We start from the raw sequence: 22,765 nt of genomic DNA, 5'->3' as shown, positions 1-22,765 counted from the left end.
AGAAGAATGGGAGATTGAATACAAGATGACACCAAATTTACAATCCACGTTTTTACTTGGTTGTCCTCAAGAAACCAAGTATCCCAAGCTATACTATTTGCAGCAGGTTCAACCTTACTCCCATTCACATAGGCAATACGGTCTCGACCAGCTATACCCATAGTGATGGCGGCAGACAACTTAAGATAGTTTTCCTTGGTAAGACGAATGGTAGTGACCTGAACCGGAACACTCTTAGTTTTATAAGCCCCGATTTCAGTCTTATCAGTGTTGACGGTCGAAGAGGAAGACACTTCCATGATCACGAACCAATCGACAGCAAGAAAAACGAAAGCACCGGCGTCAACAGAGGGCACCAGTGACAACAAGGAATACTGGCAGCAGCAAGGGCACCAACGACAGCACTCAACAGAGGGCACCGGCGATAGCAAGGAATACCGGCGGCAACAAAGGCACCGGTGGCAGCACAAGACACTGGCGGCAGACGGGACACCGGCGACAACAAGGCTGGACACAAGCGGCACCGGAGCAGCAGCAGAGGAGCGGCGAGAGCAGGACTGGCGATGAAGGCAGGACGACAATCAGTGATGAAGGCAGCGGCAGGCTGCAACAACAAAAACAGGACGACAATCAGCTGCAGAGAAATACTACGAGCATCGCCAAGGTCTGGCGATGAAGGCAGCAGGCGTTCTGGCAATGAAGGCAGGAACCCACGACAACAAAACTAGGGCTGAACCAGCTCGCTAGACGATGCAGGGGGTGACGCTGGAACTTCACGGCGGCAGAAACACGTAGTTGATGGCGCAGAAGGGACCCATCGGGCGACGTTGGGCTTGGGCGTTGATACCAAGCAGAGGGTCAGGTGCATCGGGTAGTGAACAGTATCAGGCAATGAATAGTGTTAGGCACGAGTCCTCCTCCAACACGAACACAACATAAGCAAAAACGAACCAGTTATTCATGGTTCTGATACCATGTTGAAACAGTAGAAACACGAGAAATAAAGATCAAACATGGATGTAACGTGGAAAACCCTCAATGAGAGGGAGAAAAAACCTCGGTGAGGAGGTTTGGTGCACACTAGCCGCCAGACACTCTCTCTCTTAAAACTTCATTCACACTAAAAAATTAGGGTTACAAGTCTTTAAGGCCCAACAAGGGCTACAAGCTGGATCGGGTCTGGACGCAGACCCGGTCCCAAGACCCATCTTTACATGCTTGAACATGTTGCATGGGTTGGGTTTCATCTTGTTTTACAAATTATTTCACATCCCATGCCATTTGAATGGAATGCTGAAAAATATGAAGACCTATTGGCTTTTGGTGCCTTGCAGTGGATTTTGTTTTTTACTTTTAGCATTGGAGAAGTAGAACACATTGGTGTTCCCAATTGAATTTGAAGTGACTTTTATCTTGAAAAATTTAAGGATTTTTTAAGGATTTCCTTATCTTCGGTTTTTATGTTTAGCCTCCAGTCCCAATGTTCTGAATTGAATGGTTAATTGCAGCAGAATGTCTACAGCGAGGAGGAAAATTCAGAACGACAAGGGCGCTGATCCTTCTATGTTTGAGGAGACAGTTGCACGGGTTAAGAATTTGAACTGTGTGGCAACTTTAAAGCATTAAGTTGAAGCAGTCTATTCATCAGCAGTAACCATTTCTCACCTTGCTGGCTTTTTTTGACCTTGACAACACCAACCAGGAACTAAAAAGTGATCTGAAGGATCTGTTCGTCAACTCAGTTGTGTAAGGACTTTGTGTTTGTCTCTGCTTTATATGCTTGATGAAAGCCATTTTACGAAAGGGATTTAATGTTGCTTTAACGTCTATATGAGCTTCTTTTTTTTTTCTTTTTGGGTGGGGAAACGTCTAGCTGCTCGATGAGAGATGGCCTTGTAATTATTGTTCCCAAGGAGTGGTGGATATCCGACAACTGTTATTTTCATTGTTATTTTTATTACTACTATTATTACTGTTTCATAGAGAAAGCTCAGGTTCAACAGACAGAAGAGAGATAATGCCATAAAATTTGTTCTATATAACTGACAGTTTAACGAGTTAACAAAGTTTCTGTTCAAAACAAAGTTGTGTTCCACTTATTTGACCATATAACAAACAAAACCCACATTCTCTTTTTGATTCAAAAAGGGGAAGAAAAAAACTGAAGATTTTGTGGATATTTAACAACTGTGTTTGCTTTCAGGCCCATTTAGGAAGAAACACAGTTGAAAATTTGACATGGTAGTGCCTACGTCAGACTACATCACTGTTCCCAGCTTCCCAATGAAATCTTTCAAGAACTTGGAAATTCTTCCACATAACCTTTACTTGAGGCACTGGGGACATTACGGTTACTAGCAAAGGAAGACGAAGAAAAGGTCTGATCTTACTAAGCTCTTTGTTGGAAACTTTTCATCTTCAATTGTTGAAAGTTGTAATGCTTGCTAACATTTTTGCTTGCTCACAATAACTTTCTTCATGTTGCAGGAATTGATTTCTCAAACACATGCAATCCCATTAGCAGTAAGACTCATGTCAAGTCCACGGGAACAGCTTTCAGCAATGTCATTGTTGCTAGAGTTATCAAAGAACAATTTATCTTTATGTGAGAAAATTGACTCCAGGCCTGGTGCCATTCTGATTCAATGGTAGCTGAAAAAGCAAACCTGACCCTAAACAACTTGGTGAAGTGTCCAAAAAATATCAAGATCATGGCAAAAAATGGACTTTTGGAACCTCTTCTCAGCAACCTGATTGAAGGTATGCACTTGATATCTGCAGACTGCATTGCATCCTAATCACTTGACTGCACCTGTGTTTTCTAAACTACTCTACAGTGTCATTTGCATATACACACAGGGATACGCAATCACCAGAAGTGACTGAAACATGTATGTATGTATAATACACACACATATGTATATGTACTATATGTAGGTATGCATGTATCATGTATCATGTACCATGTACTTCTGTGTCCTGTCAGCAGGAAGAAAAGTGTGAAGACCAAAAATTTGCCACATTTTCTGCCCAAAATTTTCTGCAGAACAGCCTACAAAAGTCAATCCTCTCCCTCAAAAGGTCACAACTACAGCACATCGCGTCTGATTGAGTATGCTAGAAATATGAGTTTTGGTGATCAAGAAAAGAACAGAAGTAGTAGGATACGTTCACAGTCATTACCAAGAATAGTAGAATAGATGGATCCTCTCTATGAAACATTCTTCTTCCCTTTGACAAAAAAGATCATGGAAGATCCAGTCACAAATGAGAGTGGCCAAACGTACGAAAGAAAAGCCATTGAAGAGTGGTTCAGTAAATGTGATGAAAAAGGAGAGGGAGTTACATGTCCATCCACAGGGACAAAAATAACCAAGACAAGTCTAAGCACAAACCTAGCACTGACGACCACCACAGAACAATGGCAAGAAAAATCTGAACATCCATGTTTATTTTATATTCTTGGTCCAGAATAGGTTGGCCCATAAACACGGCATTCCATTTTATTTTTGCCAAGCATGATAATTTGACTATTGATTTCATGTATAAGTTGGTCTCGTTCTTGCTGATTGAAGGAAGCACGCAGTAAGTTTGAAGTGGATGTGGAGCCTGAAGATGCCTTAGTGGTAGAACCGGTGGAAGGATTTCACAACCAAGAAGGATATGCGTCACTATCCTTCAAGAGAGCATTGGTTTCACCAGCTAAAGCAAGGGTAACCTGCAAGGTGTGTTTTTATAGGGAAATTTCTGGAAGGAATACCAAGCATGCACTTTTGCCCTACTTCCATCGTAACCACTTCGTATATTTTAGTATTTTCAAGTTTCGCACGATTACGTGACTTTGACATCTATGAACTAATCTTTGCTTTTGGATCACCCTTTAGAAGGCCTAGAAGCATACAGGTGGGATATAGCAGCTTGTTAGTGAAATCAATCAAATGGAATAAACTTGCCATTGTTGGGAATCTCTTGCAAGGTAAAATCTTGTGGACATTGAAGAAGCTGCTTTTCCTTGGGAAAACCTTGGAACGGCTTGAGACGCGTGCAGACACATTTCACACACATGCTCACACACACACATATATATATATATATATATATATATATATATATATATATATATATATATATATATATATATATATTCTGAGGTCTCCATTCATTAGGATCTACCAACCCTAGGGTGGGGAGTATCGTTGTGTAGACCGGAAAAAAGGGGATAGAAAAATTAAGCGAGAGAGAAAAGAAGGACTGAAAAGCCAGGACAGGTTGAACTTATTCTTCATACACACACACGCCGTATGTTGAACTTATTCTTCACACACACAATATACATGCATACAAATGCATGTATGTTCATGGGGATGGCTGGGGCAATTAGTGTTGCCTCTGACACATTTTGCTGGCCTGTTTGACAATAATGTGTGAAATAAATATGCCCTTACTGACAGTGCATGGGAAAGCGGTGCTTCCCGCACCGACACTATGGCTGAAACCTAATGCCATGATACCAAATGTTTTGGCTTTCAAATTCAGTTTGTAACCCATGGCATTAAAAAAAGTACTTTTTTAATGACTGTTACTGTGTTTCATTAAATGAGAAGTGAAATATCTTCTTGCATCTGAAGATCTAGGCTTCAGACACTCGCCGTGGATTTTCTCTTTGTTCATCACCTCTTTTATGGGATTCTATGCCATTTCAGTCCTGCTGTCCAGTAAATCACTTATCCTGAATAATTTGCCTAAACTATAGATCTGGATGATCCATACATTGTTGTCAACTGTAAATGCAGGGAGCATTTTCTAGCAGTTTTTTTTCTTTTTTGGTGGTTCTAATTCAAACAACACATGTGGCTAATGGTTAAAGATGGAAAGATAACAACTTGGATACATGATTTTTATGAAATGAAAAATTGCGTGCTTTCTTTTAAAGATCATGAGCATAGATGCTTCTAAATAAGCTTATCATCTAATTGAAGCATCTGATCGTAGTTTCTAAATTGAAGGTAGTGGATGTTCTCAATCCTTTGGCACATGAGTACAAGTCAATTGGCACAGTGAAGAAAGAGGTTGCAGAGCTGCAGGAAGATCTTGCAGAAGCCCATAAGCAGGTTCACGTAGTTTCTAAATTGAAGGTAGTGGATGTTCTCAATCCTTTGGCACATGAATACAAGTCAATTGGCACAGTGAAGAAAGAGGTTGCAGAGCTGCAGGAAGATCTTGCAGAAGCCCATAAGCAGGTTCAGTATACTTTATATCCAAGTTTTAGTTTTTTGCTTTTATCTGTCTTCAAATTTATTGAGCTTCAACCCAAACAGGTTCATATATCTGAAGCAAGAGTTTCGGCAGCTCTGGGCAAGCTAGCCTTCATGGAGGTGCTGGTGAATGAGAGCGTAGTGCAAAAACAAAACATCCCAGAATCTGATAGGTTGTCACTCTCTCCAAGCACTTCTTCTGCATCTAATGACATTGCCAGACCCCGGACTGCAAGAAGAAGTTTGAACATGTTAGGACCTGTACAAAAATATCATCCAAGATTTAAAAACTTCTGGTATCCTGAGGCTTTCTCAGATGACGTTAAAGATGACAATATGGTAAACAATGCATATATGTATGCATACACATATGTACATATGTACATATATAACATATATATACTATTTGTATTTGTAACATCTATATGCCATGTTACATATGTCGTATGTACACACACACACACACACACACACACACACACACACACACACACACACATATATATATATATATATATATATATATATATATATATATATATATATATATATATATATATGTATGTATATATATACATTATTTGTTATATATATGTGTTCTAGTATATAATATATTATAAGACATACAGTGTACATATGCATGTATATGTACATATATATATTTCTGCTAAAGGATATTGTGATATGATATGAAATCTTTATCAGGTGTCATACTCACTATTTCTCTTTATCATCCAATGAAGCCAAGAGGTAGACCATGTTCTGCTTCTCTATTTAGTTAGTTGAATGTATAATTTGTTTGCTTTTCTTGCAGTCTGAAGCACAATCTTATCCTTATATAATAGAGTGCTTAAGGAGTTTGTTGAGCTTCGTGGTGGTAAGCTGGAAGTTACATACGCACTTTTTTGGTGGTTGAAGAACATACCACAAAGCTATTCTGTGATACTTTCTCAGAAAAATAAACTCTGGTAAGTTTGGCTGGTGTATAAATTACCTTATATTCCAAGTAAATGTGGAATGAGTTACCATCTTATATTGATGTTCTACTGTATGAAGAGACTCTGTTTTAACTTTTAAGAAGTTTCCAGTATATAGGTTCACTTTTCCACTAGCATAGGGTCAATTTTGCATCTCTGCAGCACCCTTTCTCTTCTTTTTTTTGCTTAATTATATAGTTGCCAAGACGACCTAGGCACACCATGTGCACCTGATTGCCTAGGCCCTGGGGGTTTATAGGTGACCAATATATAATATCTTAATGTGCACAAACCTAAGGCTATGCATATAACATTCTTTCATCTCTTGAGAAGATCCTTCTCAAAGACCAAAAGGGGAGGGCAAATAAATTAGATAATTGGCACAATGTCGCTATCCTTATCTTGGAGCACTATAACATTGGGGCCTCTTTTAAAAAATCGCATTTGGACTCAAGCCTTAATATTATCTTCGATGGCTGCAATTTCATTTTGGTGATCAGCCAATGGTGTTTGATGAAAAAATGTAAATGGGATGTTGTAGAAGGTAGGAGACAGGTATGCGGAACTACATGAAACAAAATACTAAGGAAATTGATAGTGGTTAAGCGGTAAACAGGGAATTAATAATGGCTAAGTTGGTTCCATGGCAGGAAGCATGCACTCTTTTTCTTGTTGAATTAGCAATGGGATAGATGCAGGGAATACGGTCCCTTGTTGGAGGAGTGAGAGACGTGAGACTCATCAGTGAATAGATAGTTAATGTCACATTGTGTATAACCCAAAGGGGTTTCCGTATACTTGTTTCTGGCTTTCTTTTGAATAAAGGAAGTTCCCAACAACAGTTTCATTGTACGGTAGGCTAGCTTTTGCCGAACATGATCAACGTTCACAAATAAGTGTCCATGTGTTGTTCTTCGTGTATATATTTTTGTGGAATTGGTGAATTTTAGGTGGTCACTTAGTTTTGTTCCCTCAAAATGATGCAGGCGTACGGCTAGAATTTAAAGATGGTTCAGTTCAGGTGTATAGTGTGCAAGCTTTCATCCCATATGTATAAGCAGAAGAGCTTTTTGGTCAATCTTTGACCAATGAGAATTGTTTGTGGGACAACAGGTATGGCAAAATGGTTCGAGTCTTACTCATTATAAGTTTTGGTAGGTTTCAACAAGGAAACCCTTTCATGGTTGAATGCTCTTCACCTCTTGTGTGTGTGTGTATATATATATATGTATACATATATGTACATATACATTACATGTATGTACAATATATACATATATGACATATACAATAATATAATGTTGTATGCATAACATGCATATGTATATTTATACGTACATATTTATGTAATATACATATATGATATATTATATATATGTATATATGTGCATACATATATGGTACATCTGTACCATATACACACACACACACACATATATATACACTCACAAACACATACATATATATATATATATATATATATGTATGCGTACATACAGTATATAGATCTGTATATATGCACATATATACGTTATATACGTATACATGTATACATAATATAGGTATTATATATGTTGTTACATTATAATATATATGTATACGATATAATATATATTGTCGTAAATGATATTTGTATGAACAACTATTTTTTATATACATATGGACATAAATAACATATTACAATATTTACATGTAACATTAATAACATATATATGTATAAAATATATGTAACATATATGTATTTGTACATATATACATATTGTATACACATGCACACACAAACACACGTTTAACACACACACACACACACACACATACACACACAAACACACATCTATAACATATGGTGCCGGTGCGGCACATCCCCAAAGATTTAGGTGTGGCAATGCGTTGAGAATATTTATTTGTTATTGTTAATTTATTATAATATATATATATATATATATATATATATATATATATATATATATATATATATATATATATATATATATATATATATATATATATATATCATAGTCACAAACAATTATACACACACACACACACATATAAGAATTAAGAAATTTAGAGTATACACTATAGTCTATACACTCTACACTACACAGTTTATGGATAAATTATATACAAATATTATATATTACATACTTATAGGTTATATTGTATTGTGTATATGAATGTAACATATTAAGCATTGACATGCTTACAAAGTACAAACATTAAACAAGTAAACAAAAAACAACAAAACCACGATAGAACACAGAAAAAACATGTTAAACCCTCCTTTTATTGTTAAAAATTTTTTAAACAAAAAATATCGAAAAAGGAAAAAAATAGGCTTGACGAGGTTTGACTGCTCCTGACTCGAGTCAAACGCAAGTCGGGTGTGTGTCCAAAATGGACAGAAATGATCGGGTGCAGTCAGCCGCACTCGGCTGTTGTTGACTTGAGTCAGGTGCGAATCCGAGCTGCACCCGCACCCGAGTTGTGTCGACACAGGTGCGACAGTCAAATTGCAGCATCCAGGTGACTTAGTTAAGGAGTAAAGTTCCTTCCTCCTGGTGATATACCATTTGATGTCAAGAACTCTGATAAAGGAGAAAATCATCAATTCTGTTTAAAATCATTTTAAAAGTGTTTTCTCACACAACGATATGCCTTCGCTTTATTCTTAGTATCTTCCCGATTAGAAGGATAGTTTCAAGTTTCTGTTGCCAATCAATAGAAGAGGAAAACTAAAAAAAATCTTGGATATGAGTAGTAAGGAAAAATCTTATGAGGATCGGGGCTTGTGTAGTTGTTTCTTTGAGTCAGTAATCAAGAGTTCTGGGTAGACATATAGGTGATTTATGTCTTTTTGCGAAGATGATGACTTATGAATCTTTGGTACGTAAGGTAAAGTGGGTTGGAGATGTGACAAAGCTACACATAACCACCAAAGCGGTGGAACTTCATAGTAGCCTTTGGGGTGACGAAAGTATTCCATTAAATGTGAAGGTCAGCCTGAAAAAATCAAAGGTTAGTTGCCCATGGCATGGTTACACCGATTTATAGTTTAGAATGTATAAGAATATTGTAGCTGTTATGTTTTCTTCATTGAGCTTGCGATTTTGAACATGTATGTTAGATTGGCATGGCATGGTTACACCGATTTTTATTTTAGAATGCATATGAACGTTGTAGCTGTTATGCCTTGGTATTTATTTTTTGTGTTTATTGGTCTTCATTAGAATTGTTTGAAGATATTGCATATGCTTATTGACTATAGGTTTTAGAGATAGTCAAGCATTTCTGAAAGGGTCGAACCTAGTTAGTTAGTTGTTTTTTTTTTTGCTAACATATATTGTCATTGATTTGTTTATTCATTATTTGTCTTTGGTAGTTGACATTCCCTACGTCATAAGCATTCAGTATTTTTGAAGGTCCTCTATTTCCATTGAGTCAAACAACATTTAGTTTTGGTATCAACTCTTTACAGAGACAGGTCCTTTTAGCCATGATTGACAAACCTGTAAAAACTGCAAAAGTCATTCTCTGTTTTAGAGTCTAAAGACTTCTGACTTTGGATCTGGGATAAAATTGAGTTTGGGTTTGATTCTTGGTTTGAAGTTTCTTGTGTGAAAATGAGGCGACAAAGTTTCATTTTTTTTTTCAACTTTGAGTATTTTTTATGGATTATTGTTAAGCTTTGCCTGTTTCTATTTATCACAAACCAAAATTTTGAAAACTGTGCTCAATTCTCGTTTTTTGATTTTTCAATTTTACTATTTTTTGAATTTGTTAGTGAAATTTTCTAGTTATTACTATTATTTATTTAGGGCTCTATATCCCTATCAAAGCAAATACTCCAACCTACACAGTTTTAGACTTTTTTTTTTATTGGGGAGAAGGGGGCTATTTAGGACTTGACTTGTGATTTTGCACATATTTGTTTGTTATTCCTAGGAAAATTATCTAGTAAGGTTTTTGATTGCCTTACTTTTGTTCGAGCCCTTCCTCTCTTGGGTCTCCTCTAGAGTTGGAGCTGTTGGAGCTCAAACTTGTTCATGTCTACGAGAAGGAGTGGGCTGCCGAGCCACAAGGTCCTTGCTTTAGGATCTCAATGCGTCACTCTTCCTTGGAGTCCTTGGTGAGACCGAGGACAAGGATATGGCATGACCTTTAGGATGAGGATAAGGAGGAAGGCAGAACATGCATAGGTGCTTAGGGACTTGGGAGGGATTCAGCTTGGCTAGGTGGGCGCTAAGGGAAAAGGGTGTGGAGGGTATGGGAGTGATTGAAGTCGGGGGTTATACTTGTGTGTGTGTGTGTGAGAGAGAGAGAAAGAGAGAGAGGGAAAGAGAGGGAGCTTGAATCTCCCTTGTGCATGTCCATAGTCATTTTCCATACAACCAATCGAGTTTCTCTAAGTCCAACATGGATCCATTTGGTTGTCCTTATGAAATTTCTGTTTTTTCTTGTGAAGAGCACATTTTAAATTTAATTTTCTTGATGTTTTGATTTAGTTTGAGATGCGTGAAAGTTTTGTTTTAAATTGAATTTTCTTCTTATTGCCTTCTTATCTATAGTTTAGTAGAGTGGGGACGTGGTTCAGAGTAGTGCTCGTGGTTCAGAATGCCATGCTTGGTTTGAGTCTTAGTTAAAGTAGTTGCAGTCTCATTGCTAATTGTCGTGTTCTCTTCATTGATCTTGTGATTCTATTTAAATGCATGTATGCTAGTTGCACATGTCATGGCTATACGCAGGTATATAAGGATGCATGTGAATATTGGAATTGTATAGTTATCTATATTTACTCACTGTACAAACAAATGCCATTAGTACTCACTATACCAACTTGCTGCTACTTCTTCTACATCGGTATCTTCACTTTGTTTTGTTTCTCACTTCAAGCCTCTTCTTTATTGAAAAGGCTAGCCCCTTTCTCTCTTGAGTGCCTAGAAAACTTGAATATGCTTTTTTGTTGGGGACACTCTACCTGTCTTCATAATTGTTGATGGCAATGTTATCCGTATCGTACGGTATGCATGTGTATCATACGATACATATCATATAGGTTAGGAAAACATATATAGTACACTTACAGTGCACGATACGCTCGTGTATCGTAAGCGTATTGTCCGTATCATACGATACGGGTGCCGTATCGTACGAAATGGATGATACACCCTTGTATCGTACGATACGGGGAAAAACACAAAATTCTTTAATTTTTAAAGTTTAAACACTCATCTCATGATCAATATAAGTTTAATGGCTTGGACTTCTTGGTTTGTAATTGGGGATCCAGAACATATATTATGCAACTTGGAGTCCTTTTAATTTTTGAAAGGTGGTGACAAGAAAGTTGTTCCTTTCAATGTCTTCCACAAAAAAAGTTGCAATAACTACTTGAAGGAAGTTTTCTTCTACTGCAATACAATTTGGTTTTGTATTTCAACTTGGCTTTGTCATTCTATGTTTCCTTGAGATTGATTCTTTTTCCTTGTTTTGCAGATTGCGTTGACAGTTGTTGAAATTCATGGGTGAAAAGGTCCCTTGGCAATTAATTATGGAAAAAATTGGTTCAGTTCTGAAGTTTGATGGTTTGACAAAAGTCTTTAACACCATTTTATGAAATTTGTAATTGTTATTTGCAAAATTGGAAACTACTGTCCATATGGATCAAATGGATTTATGTAGAATGTTTTAAGCTATTATAAAAAAAGTAGTTATTGTGCCAAAGAATAGACATCACCTGGGTTCCTTGATTTTGAGCAGCCTGAGATGACCCTTGTGAACCTTGCTTAATTTTACATTCATGACCAAAAATAAATAAACTCCACTTGTTCATGAACAAATCTAGTTGTTGTACTTGCAGAGGTTGTGCCTAAGTTTATGTAAAGCTTTATACATAATTAGCTTATTAGTGGAATGACTGGTTTATATGGTGGTAATGGTTCAGAATAAACAGTGTCTAGGAAAAACAGTAAAAACTTCACCACAATGGCAATTACATTGAACATTCTAGTATTAGTGTAACTACCTCCCTCCTACAAAAATGATAAACAGAATAAAGGCAAACAATAATTGAAATTAGACTAAATCGTGAAATACCTTTCTGGAACGAAAATTATCAACAATACCATGCATCTTTTTCGATGACATTGACTTTAAGCCTGAGTGATAAACCACAAGAAAATCACACTTCCAAAAGGAAGTACACTCCAGTCTTCCAAATATTTGAGCCAACAATCATGCTGTAATGATTCTATTAACAAATACTATACACTTTATATTGTCCTGCCTAATGAAAAGGAAACATAACCACATTAAATGAGAAACATAAAAACTACATAATCATATTATGATATGAAATTATCAGCGAAATTTAAAAGACCAATTTAGCCATGACTTATAACCAACAAGAAAAATTTCACTTCCCAAAAGAAGTACACATTAGTCTTCCCAGTATGTGAGCAAAAAATCTCACTGTAATGATTTTATTAACAAATATGATACATCTGTTGCCTAATGAGGAGGAGACACAAACACGTCAAACGAAAAACATTAAAACTGCTAACCAATTATGATATGACATTAACAGAAAAATGTACCAGAATGGTCAGAGGAGAAAAATGAATTACTTTGTGCTTGCAAGAAGTTAACCAAAGCACTCTTAACATCATAATCATTATTGAATACATGCGGTGAATTACTGCTTACTAAACAGTGAATGACAGACATATAAGCACTTAAGAGGCTTGAAAGCTGAAAGTTTAAGAAACTAAATAAATTTCAATAACACATAATAGTACAAGGAAGTGATTGATCTCAGGTCAGAATGCAAAATATCACAAATCAGTCTTGCAAGTACGAAGAAAAAAAGATAATCCCTTTTGGAATTTGCTTAAATGCACACAATTACATGTTGAACAATAAGATACAGTAATGTCTATTATTGATATATTACAGAACAATAATGTAAATGTATAATATACAATATATTATATTATGTATTATATGTTAAACGTATAATATATATGATACATGTTATTGCATGTATATAATACTATAACATATATACTATAATATATTATAGAATATACAGATACAACATATAATGTACATATATTATACATGTAATATTATACCACATTGGGCAGAAAATGTGGCAAATTTTTGGTCTTCACACTTTTTTTCCAGCTGACAAGACACAAAAGTACATTATACATGATACAGATACATGCATACCTACATATAGTACATATACATATGTGTGTGTATTATACATACATACTTGTTTCAGTCACTTCTGGCGATTGCATATCCCTGTGTGTATATGCAAATGACACAGTAGAGTAGTTCAGAAAGCGCAGGTGCAATCAAGTGATTACAATGCAATGCAGTCTGCAGATATAAAGTGCATACCTTCAATGAGGTTGCTCAGAAGAGGTTCCAAAAGTTCATTTTCTGCCATGATCTTGATATTTTTTGGACACTTCACCAAGTTGTTTAGGGTCATGTTTGCTTTTTCAGCTACCATTGAATCAGTAGTATAGTATTTTATTGTAATAAAAAGTAGAATGGCAGGAGGTCTAGAGCCAATTTTCTCACATAAAGATAAACAGTTTTTTGATAGCTCTAGCAACAATGACACTGCTGCAAGTTGTTCCCCTGGACTTGACATGAGTCTTGCTGCTAATGGGATTGCATGTGTTTGAGAAATCAATTCCTGCAACAGGAAGAAAGTTATTGTGAACAAGCAAAAATGTTAGCAAGCATTACAACTTTCAACAATTGAAGATAAAAAGTTACCAACAGAGATGCTAGCAAGCATTACAAATCTTATGGCATTATCTCTCTTCACTCAATTTGTTTTGGTCATATCTTGAGATTTACTCTGAGAAACAGAAGCATGGTTCCGATAATACATAACAGCATTTTGAAAAAGTAATATAATGAGAAAGTTCTTTTTTACAACCACCTTTTCAACTTCTACTTGAGCAGGAGTGCACGAACTGATGGTGGAATCCATGTCTGCCCATTTTCAATGATGATCTTATTTCTCACCTGGCCTTGTGTCCCCTTGGAGAAGACAATTTGGCACATGCCATGTCCGTCAAACCACCTCCTGGGTCCTGCTAAAGTTTTCCTTTTCTCTTTTGACAGTTTCGATGGAAAAAGCTGGGATAGTGCAAAAAACTCGATGGCGGTATTGAACTCCTGACCTTCTTCAATCTCCAGGTCTTTAGTCCAACCCCTTAACCAGGTGAATGAAGCTTTTGTTAGCTGCGTTCCTAAAAAGTGGTACTTGAAAGTATGAGGAAGAACCCAATAAAATGGAGTTGAGAAGCTCAAGTGAATTGTTTTCATGATTGTATAATTAAATGGGGAGTTCGTAGAAATTCTTCCACGTATATATCAAAAATCACTACGTTAGATGACAGCCTTTTGTATGTTGTATCATACCTTTAAATATCATGCCGGTGATTGTTCATCTCATTTATTCAACAACGTTTCGTGTCGATTATGTATTCTTTCCTTGGCCTACTCCCTTTTTATCACACACACACACACACACTCACACACATACACACAAATGACCACCTCGTAAAGTTAGATGGGAGAATTCATGGACTCTCTCTCTCTTTCCTTCGTCATCTGCTTTTTGGAGTATTCTTGATCAGTTTTAAGGATTGTTCGTTTCATTTCATGCTAACTAATCAATAGCTTAAACTAAATAAAGAAGCTTATAGTCAACTCCAAAATTATAATTCAAACACACGTATGGTCTAGGTCTAGGATCCATAGTCAAGTTTCTTTAGGTCTCATTAATGTGGTTATCATATTCTGGTTAGGGCTCTGGATTACTCTAGGCACCTTTACCCTGATCAGTTTTTCAACCAAATGAGAGAATAGTATTTGCTGTTTGGTACTACCTTGGGATTCTTTTGGTTCTGTAAACCTTACAAATCAAGATGGATAGTTACAGGATTTTTGGATCACACTAACTTCCAATCATTTGTATTTGTTCATATATGATATCTTTATTCTCGATACGAATTTCTAATCCAAATCTCTTACTATCATTGCTAACAAATATATAAGGTACATAAGAGGTTAAATATAAAGTTATAAACCAATGCACGTGACATCTTGAAAAAAAGTTTGGTGGTTCATGCTAAAACCCAATGGAAACCCTGAAAGTTACATGTCTGGCAACTAAACCTGCTGATTTTTCATAAGCAAAAAAAAATCCAAGCAAAGAACAAACATGCAATGACAAGATATGCACCATTTCCTAAAAGGTGACATATAGTTCAACCTTCACATTCGCGAGTTCAAACTATAGCCGCCGTTGACAATCAGTAGGTTAAATATTGTAGAAAATGCATTTCACATTTGAACATTTAGTTGAAAAACTGCAGAATACCTTGAAAGATTGCACATATACCTGGCCATAAAATCAAAGGTGAGAGAGATGTACCTTGTTATATCATGGAAAGCAATGCGCTTTAGTTGTGGAGCTACTTACGCTGAATGAGTTGAGAAAAACGCAACCCAAGCAAATTTTCTTTTCGAGAATAATAGAATCTTCATTCTGTTTAGGGGTCACTACGGAAGATCAATACGATTGTCAGCTAATCGGGAAGCACGGTTCTGACTGAGACGCAGAGTTCATTATCAAGAAACACACACACAGAGAGAGAGAGAGAGAGAGAGAGAGAGAGAGAGAGAGAGAGAGAGAGAGAGAGAGAGAAACTTACATAAATCGAAGATAGAAGAGAGAACGATGAATTCGAATGGAAGCCTCTCGAATGATCGCTGCTGTCCCCTTTTTTCTTCTTTCTTATTCTATCCATCCACAATCACCTCTAACTGCTCCACCAACCACTGAAGCTCGCCAGGTTGAAGATGACACCACCTTAGCCATTCATCTTGCTCTTAATCCCAAATCTTTTCATCTTCAGCCCAATAATCAACTTCTCCTCGCTTCTGTTATATTATCTATTAAATATATATATATATGTACATATACATATACATATATATATATATATATACATATACATATATATATATATATATATTTATATATATATATATTACTATATATTACATATAGCATATATGTATAATAGAAAATAGAAATATATCTTACATCCATATATATAATACATATATATTATATGTTATGATATGTTTACAAAAATATATATATGTTATATATATACAAATAATAAATAATGTCATACGTATGTATATATATACATGGTACAGATATATATTATATATTTGTTACATATACAATTACAAGATATATGTATATTTTGAATAGTATATATGCAGTATATACGTAATAATATATAATGTTGTATATATTATTACATTATAGAAGTTGTGATTTATATGTACATTAAACAAATTTATTAACACCAATTAGAAAACTAAGGCCTATAATAAAATATATAGGCTTACAATGGAGATTTCCAATATAAATTTTTAGACAAGATGATAGATTAGTAAAAGCTCCTTCTTCATCAGTAAGTTGGAGTTTTACTTTATCTTTGGGAATACAGGATGTGTATTCCAAATTATGTCCAGACATAGTATTTGATACTATGGGTTTTTCTAAAGGTCTAGTATATTTTGGGTCAATTAAAGACTCATCCAAGATGGTTATAGTACATCCTGTGTCAATGAGTGCTTGGACCTCATTAATAGCACCCTCAAGGATTAGTCTACATTTTACCATTAATTGGTAAAAATGAGTGTCATCAGAATCCTTTTGGTGAATAAAACTTATAAAACCGGGTGGTTTTGCAAGTCTTAATTTACTACCATATTCGGTAATAAGAGGTTCCTTTCCCTTCTCCTTAGATTTTGGAAAAGGGTTAATTTGCTCTTGAAGCTCAAGAAGCTTCTTTTAAGTTTTCTCTTGGAATTCTTCAGATTTTTCTCTGAAGTTTTCAAGTCTTCTGATCCTTTTCTCAAGGTCAGATTCTTCAAATTTGTGTTTAGGTTTGTTGTCTTGATTGACGGATAAGACCAATTCTGGTTTGAGTTCTGTTAGACATAGTCTATAGATCTCATTGTAACACAGAGTGCATTTCCATCTGTGTTCTATGGTAGGGTATCGGCAACAAACAAAACAATTTCTGTTCTAAATTGCCATCTTTATAATTCCAATTATGTTCACAACCCTTGGTACTTTTATCTACTAAGGCTTTGGAACTCTTATTCATCTGTGGAATTTATTAATTTCTCAAACTCATCGAGGGCATCAAGCTGATGAGCTATGTCAGTATCAGTTGGAACAAAACTCTTAACTAAAGGATAATCTTCCTCACTGGAAGTTAAGTCCTTTGGGGATTCATAGCGTTCAACCGAGACTATGGAATAAATAGATTCTGAGTCACTAGCGTATTCATCTACGCTAATGAGTTCTTGATCAATTTAGGACAATGACTTCCCAAATGATCATTGTTTTTGCAAACAATGCAACTTAGTTTATTTTTATAATTTCTCTTTTTATCATACTTAAGGACATGTTTGTCCTTAATTAAGTACGGAGCTTTGCTTTTTTATTTTCTCAAAAAGTATCTTTTACTAGGTTTTCTGGGTTTAGATTTTGAAATAATCTTTTACCCTTTCTCCTAGTAGGCTTCCTTTTCTCAATATTATATCCATAAATTTGAGTTGTATATATATTTTTGCAAAAGGAATGGTCTCCTTTTAGCTGTTTTTGGATTTTAATTTCTGTACATTTCTTTTCCAGAAATTTACAAATATATCCTATCCTAAATGCTATGTTTTGCATAAAGGGATGTGGATTCAAATCTTTGAAATATGTAGGCCAATAGTCTACTATTTCTTTTCCCAGTGCTCCAGGCAATTTCCTAAAAGGCTTATCACCTATGTTACTATCATATGCATTTCCAGATACGGAAGTGTAATAATAGTAATCATTTAGAAATTGCTTAATATGGCTCCAACTTGTTAGATTGAGTTGTTCTAACCTGTTGAGGGCTTCATATTGGAATTCTATGGTTCCCATATTTGGACTAGCTCCTGTCAGAATAATTTTTATTCTGAACACAAAATTGTAAGGATTAATTCCTAAGGACAAATCTTTTTCATATTCCGCATGATGGCAGCGTTTGTATGCTTCCCACGTTGCTCTAGCAGATTCACCTAAGTATGTTTCCAAGTAGGCGATCATTTCTCTAGAGTCTGTATGACCAAGATTTGCTTTGAGGTAATCCTTAATCAGGATTGCACCCCATTGGTCAATAATTTGGGGCCAGAGTTGTCGATCATGGGCCGCCAGATTTAAAACTCTTCCCTAATCAATAAGTTTTCTTTGATCAGTGATTTCTAAAGGAAATCTCTTTCCCTTAGGTTTATATTTTTGAACCCATTCACCTATATCAGCGTAGGGTATCCTAGGAAGATAACCACTAGGTGGAAGTCCTGAAATTACTTCCGACACATTTTCACCTTCCATGATCATATCCATATAATTTTTAATACTTTTCCCTACTAGGGAATCTTCTACTGTAGATTCTATATCTATAGTATCAACTTCAATATCTGATATGATTTTTAGTCTAACCCTTATATTTTGATTTTCATCAGTATAAATTTCTTGGTCTTCCTGGATTTGACCAAGAGATTTTAGATGGTCTTCAAGTTCTATTACTTCAAGGATGGATTTAAGCTCTACTCCTAACTCCTTAGGATAGAGAATTTTATCCGGATTTGCTTGTTGACAAATCTGCATTTACTTTTGTTTTTTCCTTTATCAGGAGTTGGTTTAGTTTCTACAGATTTTACTTCTGTAGTTCTCCTTTTCATTACTAAGTATTTATCACTTAGTGTAGTTTTCCTAGATGGGCCGGAATCTAACTTAATTTTATCAAATTTTTTGATAAGATTTTCAAGTTCCGAACTAGATTTCGGTTTTTCTAGTTCTTGTAGAATCCTATTATATTTTGTCTCAAGATCTTCTTGTCTCTTGAGAACATAACATAATAACCCAATTACTAAGTTAAATAGTTTGGGGTATTCTTTGTCAGATGCTCCTGGACCAGAATAGGCAGAAAACCCTTCTACGACACTAAAACCATCAGTTTTAATTTTAATAGCAATAGGCTTAATTATTGCTTCGTCTTCCATTAACTTAGAACAAGTTTTTCTAAGTTAGTTTTCATGTTTTCAAATTTTTCAAGTTTAATGTTTATTTCGTTAAACCTGTGATTCATATTATTTTCAACTAACTCTAATCTTTCTTGAAGATTAAGAGTTTGACACTTAGGAAATTTATTTAATGATTTTATCAAATCATTAACTTGGGATTTTTTATAATCCAAATTTCCATTCAAGTCTTTTAATAATTTGTTCTTATTTTGTAAAGAACTTGCAATAGAATCAAATACTCTTGCATCTGATGTATCATTTTCCTTTAGGTGTTTACCTAAGGAGATCATTAAATCAACTATTGTGTTAAAATGAGATTCATTGCTATGAAACTCATGTTGGTAGGTATTTCCAAAATAACATTTGTGAGAGATGTTAGATTGGTTATGTGGTTAACTAAAGTCTAGATACTCGAATTTATTCATTCTTTAACCTTAGATGAATCTTCCAGATCTTGGTGTTTTTTACCAATCTCCCTATTATAAATCCAATTTGTTACTTGGATTTTATTAGGTTTGGTAAGACTATAGCCTTTTGTACTTTGTAGATCATACAAATATATTTTGTATGTTCTGGTTTTTGGATATGACCTATACAGATCAAATCCTAGGTATTCTAGATCTTTTTCTTTTCTGGATTGGGACATAGTGTCAAAATTCCGGACGAACCAAATCCTTTTGTTTGTCGGATTGTGGTGTTGAATTGTTCTACTTCCTTAACCTTAGGAGTACATATTTTATGTAGGATTAGCTGAGCAATCCCTTTTCCTAATAAAGAAGTCTTTATCAGAATGATTAAAGAGGAGAATTTTTACTTCACCTCTGTAATCCGCATCAATTACTCCTACTCCTACAAGGATTGAGTAATTTAGTGCAAGACCACTTCTAGATGCAATTTGTCCATATGTTCCCTTTGGAACTGCTATGGCCAGACCTGTATTAACAAGAGCTTTTCCTTTTGCAGGAACAACTGTATTATGACTACTTTCTAAATCATAGCCTGTTGTTTTGTTCGTCAGCCTAGTTGGCAAAGATACAGTTGGATCAAGTCGTTGGATCCTATGACAATTATTTTTCTTTTTATTGAAATAGAAAATGACCCTTTGTAAGAAATTTTCCATACTTAAATGGAGGGTTTATCTGAAATGTATAGAACCTTAACCTTGCTCTGACACCAAAACGAGGCAACCAGGTCACAAAATCCGTATTAGAATTTTGTGCTATTGGTGCATCACATTTACGCTCAGACACCATAATCAGAACGAAGTTCATATTCTGGCGAGAAGGTTTTCTTCTCTTCGAGATCTAATCTCTACTTGAAGCGATTGTTCATCTACCTCAAGAGGCTGATGTCTAGGTTCATAACAGTGAACCTAATGAATTCCTGGCCCTCACTATTTTCATAGTGAAGAGCTCTCTTAGGAAGACTAGTAGAGGCTTCATCCTCTATGAATCTTCCTATTTCCCATTCTAATCCTGCAAGTTCCTCTGAATTGTAGGACTTTGGTTTGATAAACTTAATTCCTTGTGATGCTACTGCATCCACAATACCATCAATGTTCAAGTTATATTTGACTTGATCATTATTCCTTAATCTTCCAACTATGGCCACAGAGACTAGAAGGTTATCTCCTTCAGTCATATCTTCATATCCTCGTGTTTGGATTCCTACACAAAGATATTTCTAGAAGTCTCTAATGCTCATATAGGTATTAGGGACCAAATATATAATCTCAGCTCCTTGGTTGAGATCGATTTCCATTGCTCCTAAATTTGCTTTAGCAGCTTTGTTGAAGCGTTTGTCAAGAAGCATGACAAAGCACTTGGCTCCAGTCTCTTTCCTATGAAGAGGTCTGATTTTTATGGCGATTAAACCTATATGAACTAGGTTATAGCCCCTATCTCTTAACCTGCGAGCTCCTTCTGGACTCAAGAGGTTGATAGTTTCTGTTTGATTGCTTAGTACAGACATGACCACCTCTCTGTTATAGGTGTATCTACCTTGTAAAGGCCTCCATTCTGAGTGCCTATACAAGATTTCAGGGTTTAGGATCTGTCTAACCCCCCTTTCTTCTTGATCTTCTGGGATCTCAGCAATTTCCTCTAACTGCATGTTACGAGGGTAGTTTGAAGAGGTACGATCTCTTCGTCTTCGAATAGTTTCGCCTAAGAAGGTCAGACGGGACTGGTTTCCTGAAGAAGGACTTTCTCTCAGGGTTCTAGATCTACCATAAAATGGTAAAGTTCAAGTCTCACTCATGTTATGAGTTGAGTAATTACCTTCCTTCTATCCTTTAGGATTTAAAGTCAGAAGTTTTAAAGACGCTAGATCTTTAAAAATAGTCAAGTCTGTAAGGACACACCCTCCATCTCCCATTTTTCTTTCTTCAATCTCTTAATTATTCTTTAAGTAAGGCCTGTCCTAATGATTTAGCATTTCAGGATATAGTATACTGTTATTCCTTGCCTAGGGTATGGATGTCTGGCAGAGCTTACTCCTACTAACTGCGTTTAGTGGGCGTTTTCCCTATCGGCATTCTCTTTTGCCTTGGCGGTACTTTACCCTATAGCACTTCGTTTTAACATGGCCAAACCAAAATCCCTTAGACTAAACAAAGAAATGAACAATATCATAATATCCTTGCAAAAGAGCTGTCAGCGAATGCCTAGAATTCTCTATGCAAGAATAAGGCCTTTCAAATGTAATAACAAAAAGTAGAAAGTAAAGAGAAAAGGAAGGAAGGGACTTACAAACAAGATCTGTTCGCAAAGATTTTCACATCTTATTGAACTTCTAACTCCTTCCTTTGGACAGAAGGAGGTTACAACTCCTTTAGCCAAACATGGCTAGATTATACATTAGCCCGAATGGGGCGATCTCTTTTTTGCTCTCAAAGATCACTTGGTAGATTTTACGATGCCCCTTACATGCTGCCTTCTCCCTTATTTATAGGTGGAGAAGTATACTATTTACATGATTGAGGGTTACAAGTGGACCCTCACCACCTTATCTCCTAATTGTCACATTAGGACTCTTGGTTTTTGTGCGTTACACATGTCGCACCTACAATGGGTATCTTTATAATGTGACCCTCTACTATGTTGTTATCCTTATCTTCAACTTTGTCTTATTGTAATGATAAGGGTTTATGATTGCATGAAGAATCTTCAAGCTTATCTTCAGCCTTGTCTTCTTGTAATGATAAGACTTTATTATTGTACGGAGAATCTTTTTCAGCCTTGTCCTCTTGCAATGATAAGGCTTCTTTTCTCCTTTTGGCACAATTTTCAGCCCGCCATATTTTGCAACGATATGGTCCTGCTTTAGCTTTTGCTCTTTCAAGCTTTAGCT

At 35.7% G+C, this 22,765-nt stretch overlaps 2 protein-coding genes across 10 annotated transcripts in view; one reads left to right on the top strand and one right to left on the bottom strand.

The window, feature by feature from the left end:
- LOC116247861 (phosphatidylinositol N-acetylglucosaminyltransferase subunit C-like) overlaps positions 1-22,765 on the top strand; it is a 92,027-nt gene that overhangs the window by 47,643 nt on the left and 21,619 nt on the right. The gene's annotated exons all lie outside the window — the stretch shown is intronic.
- On the bottom strand, positions 4,871-22,330 carry LOC116247869 (uncharacterized). Of its 9 annotated transcripts, XM_050075827.1 has the most exons (7): positions 22,165-22,328; positions 15,982-16,210; positions 15,750-15,829; positions 15,648-15,668; positions 14,285-14,474; positions 13,643-13,946; positions 4,871-5,484 (listed from the first exon to the last, which is right to left on the bottom strand). In XM_050075827.1, exons 3-7 carry the CDS (start codon positions 15,812-15,814, stop codon positions 5,321-5,323), a joined length of 744 nt encoding a protein of 247 aa, XP_049931784.1. In that variant the 5' UTR covers positions 15,815-15,829; positions 15,982-16,210; positions 22,165-22,328; the 3' UTR covers positions 4,871-5,320. The 9 variants fall into 9 exon arrangements, 4 of the variants coding, with proteins under 4 accessions (XP_049931784.1, XP_049931786.1, XP_049931785.1 ...); XR_004170927.2 differs by adding an exon at positions 14,030-14,114 and having other exon boundaries at positions 14,199-15,829; positions 22,165-22,330; XR_004170926.2 differs by adding an exon at positions 13,512-13,543 and having other exon boundaries at positions 14,199-15,829; positions 22,165-22,330.

The sequence above is a fragment of the Nymphaea colorata genome, chromosome 2 (genome assembly GCF_008831285.2).
Source record: "Nymphaea colorata isolate Beijing-Zhang1983 chromosome 2, ASM883128v2, whole genome shotgun sequence".
NCBI lineage: Eukaryota > Viridiplantae > Streptophyta > Magnoliopsida > Nymphaeales > Nymphaeaceae > Nymphaea > Nymphaea colorata.
This window is presented reverse-complemented; position numbering and strand designations above follow the sequence as displayed.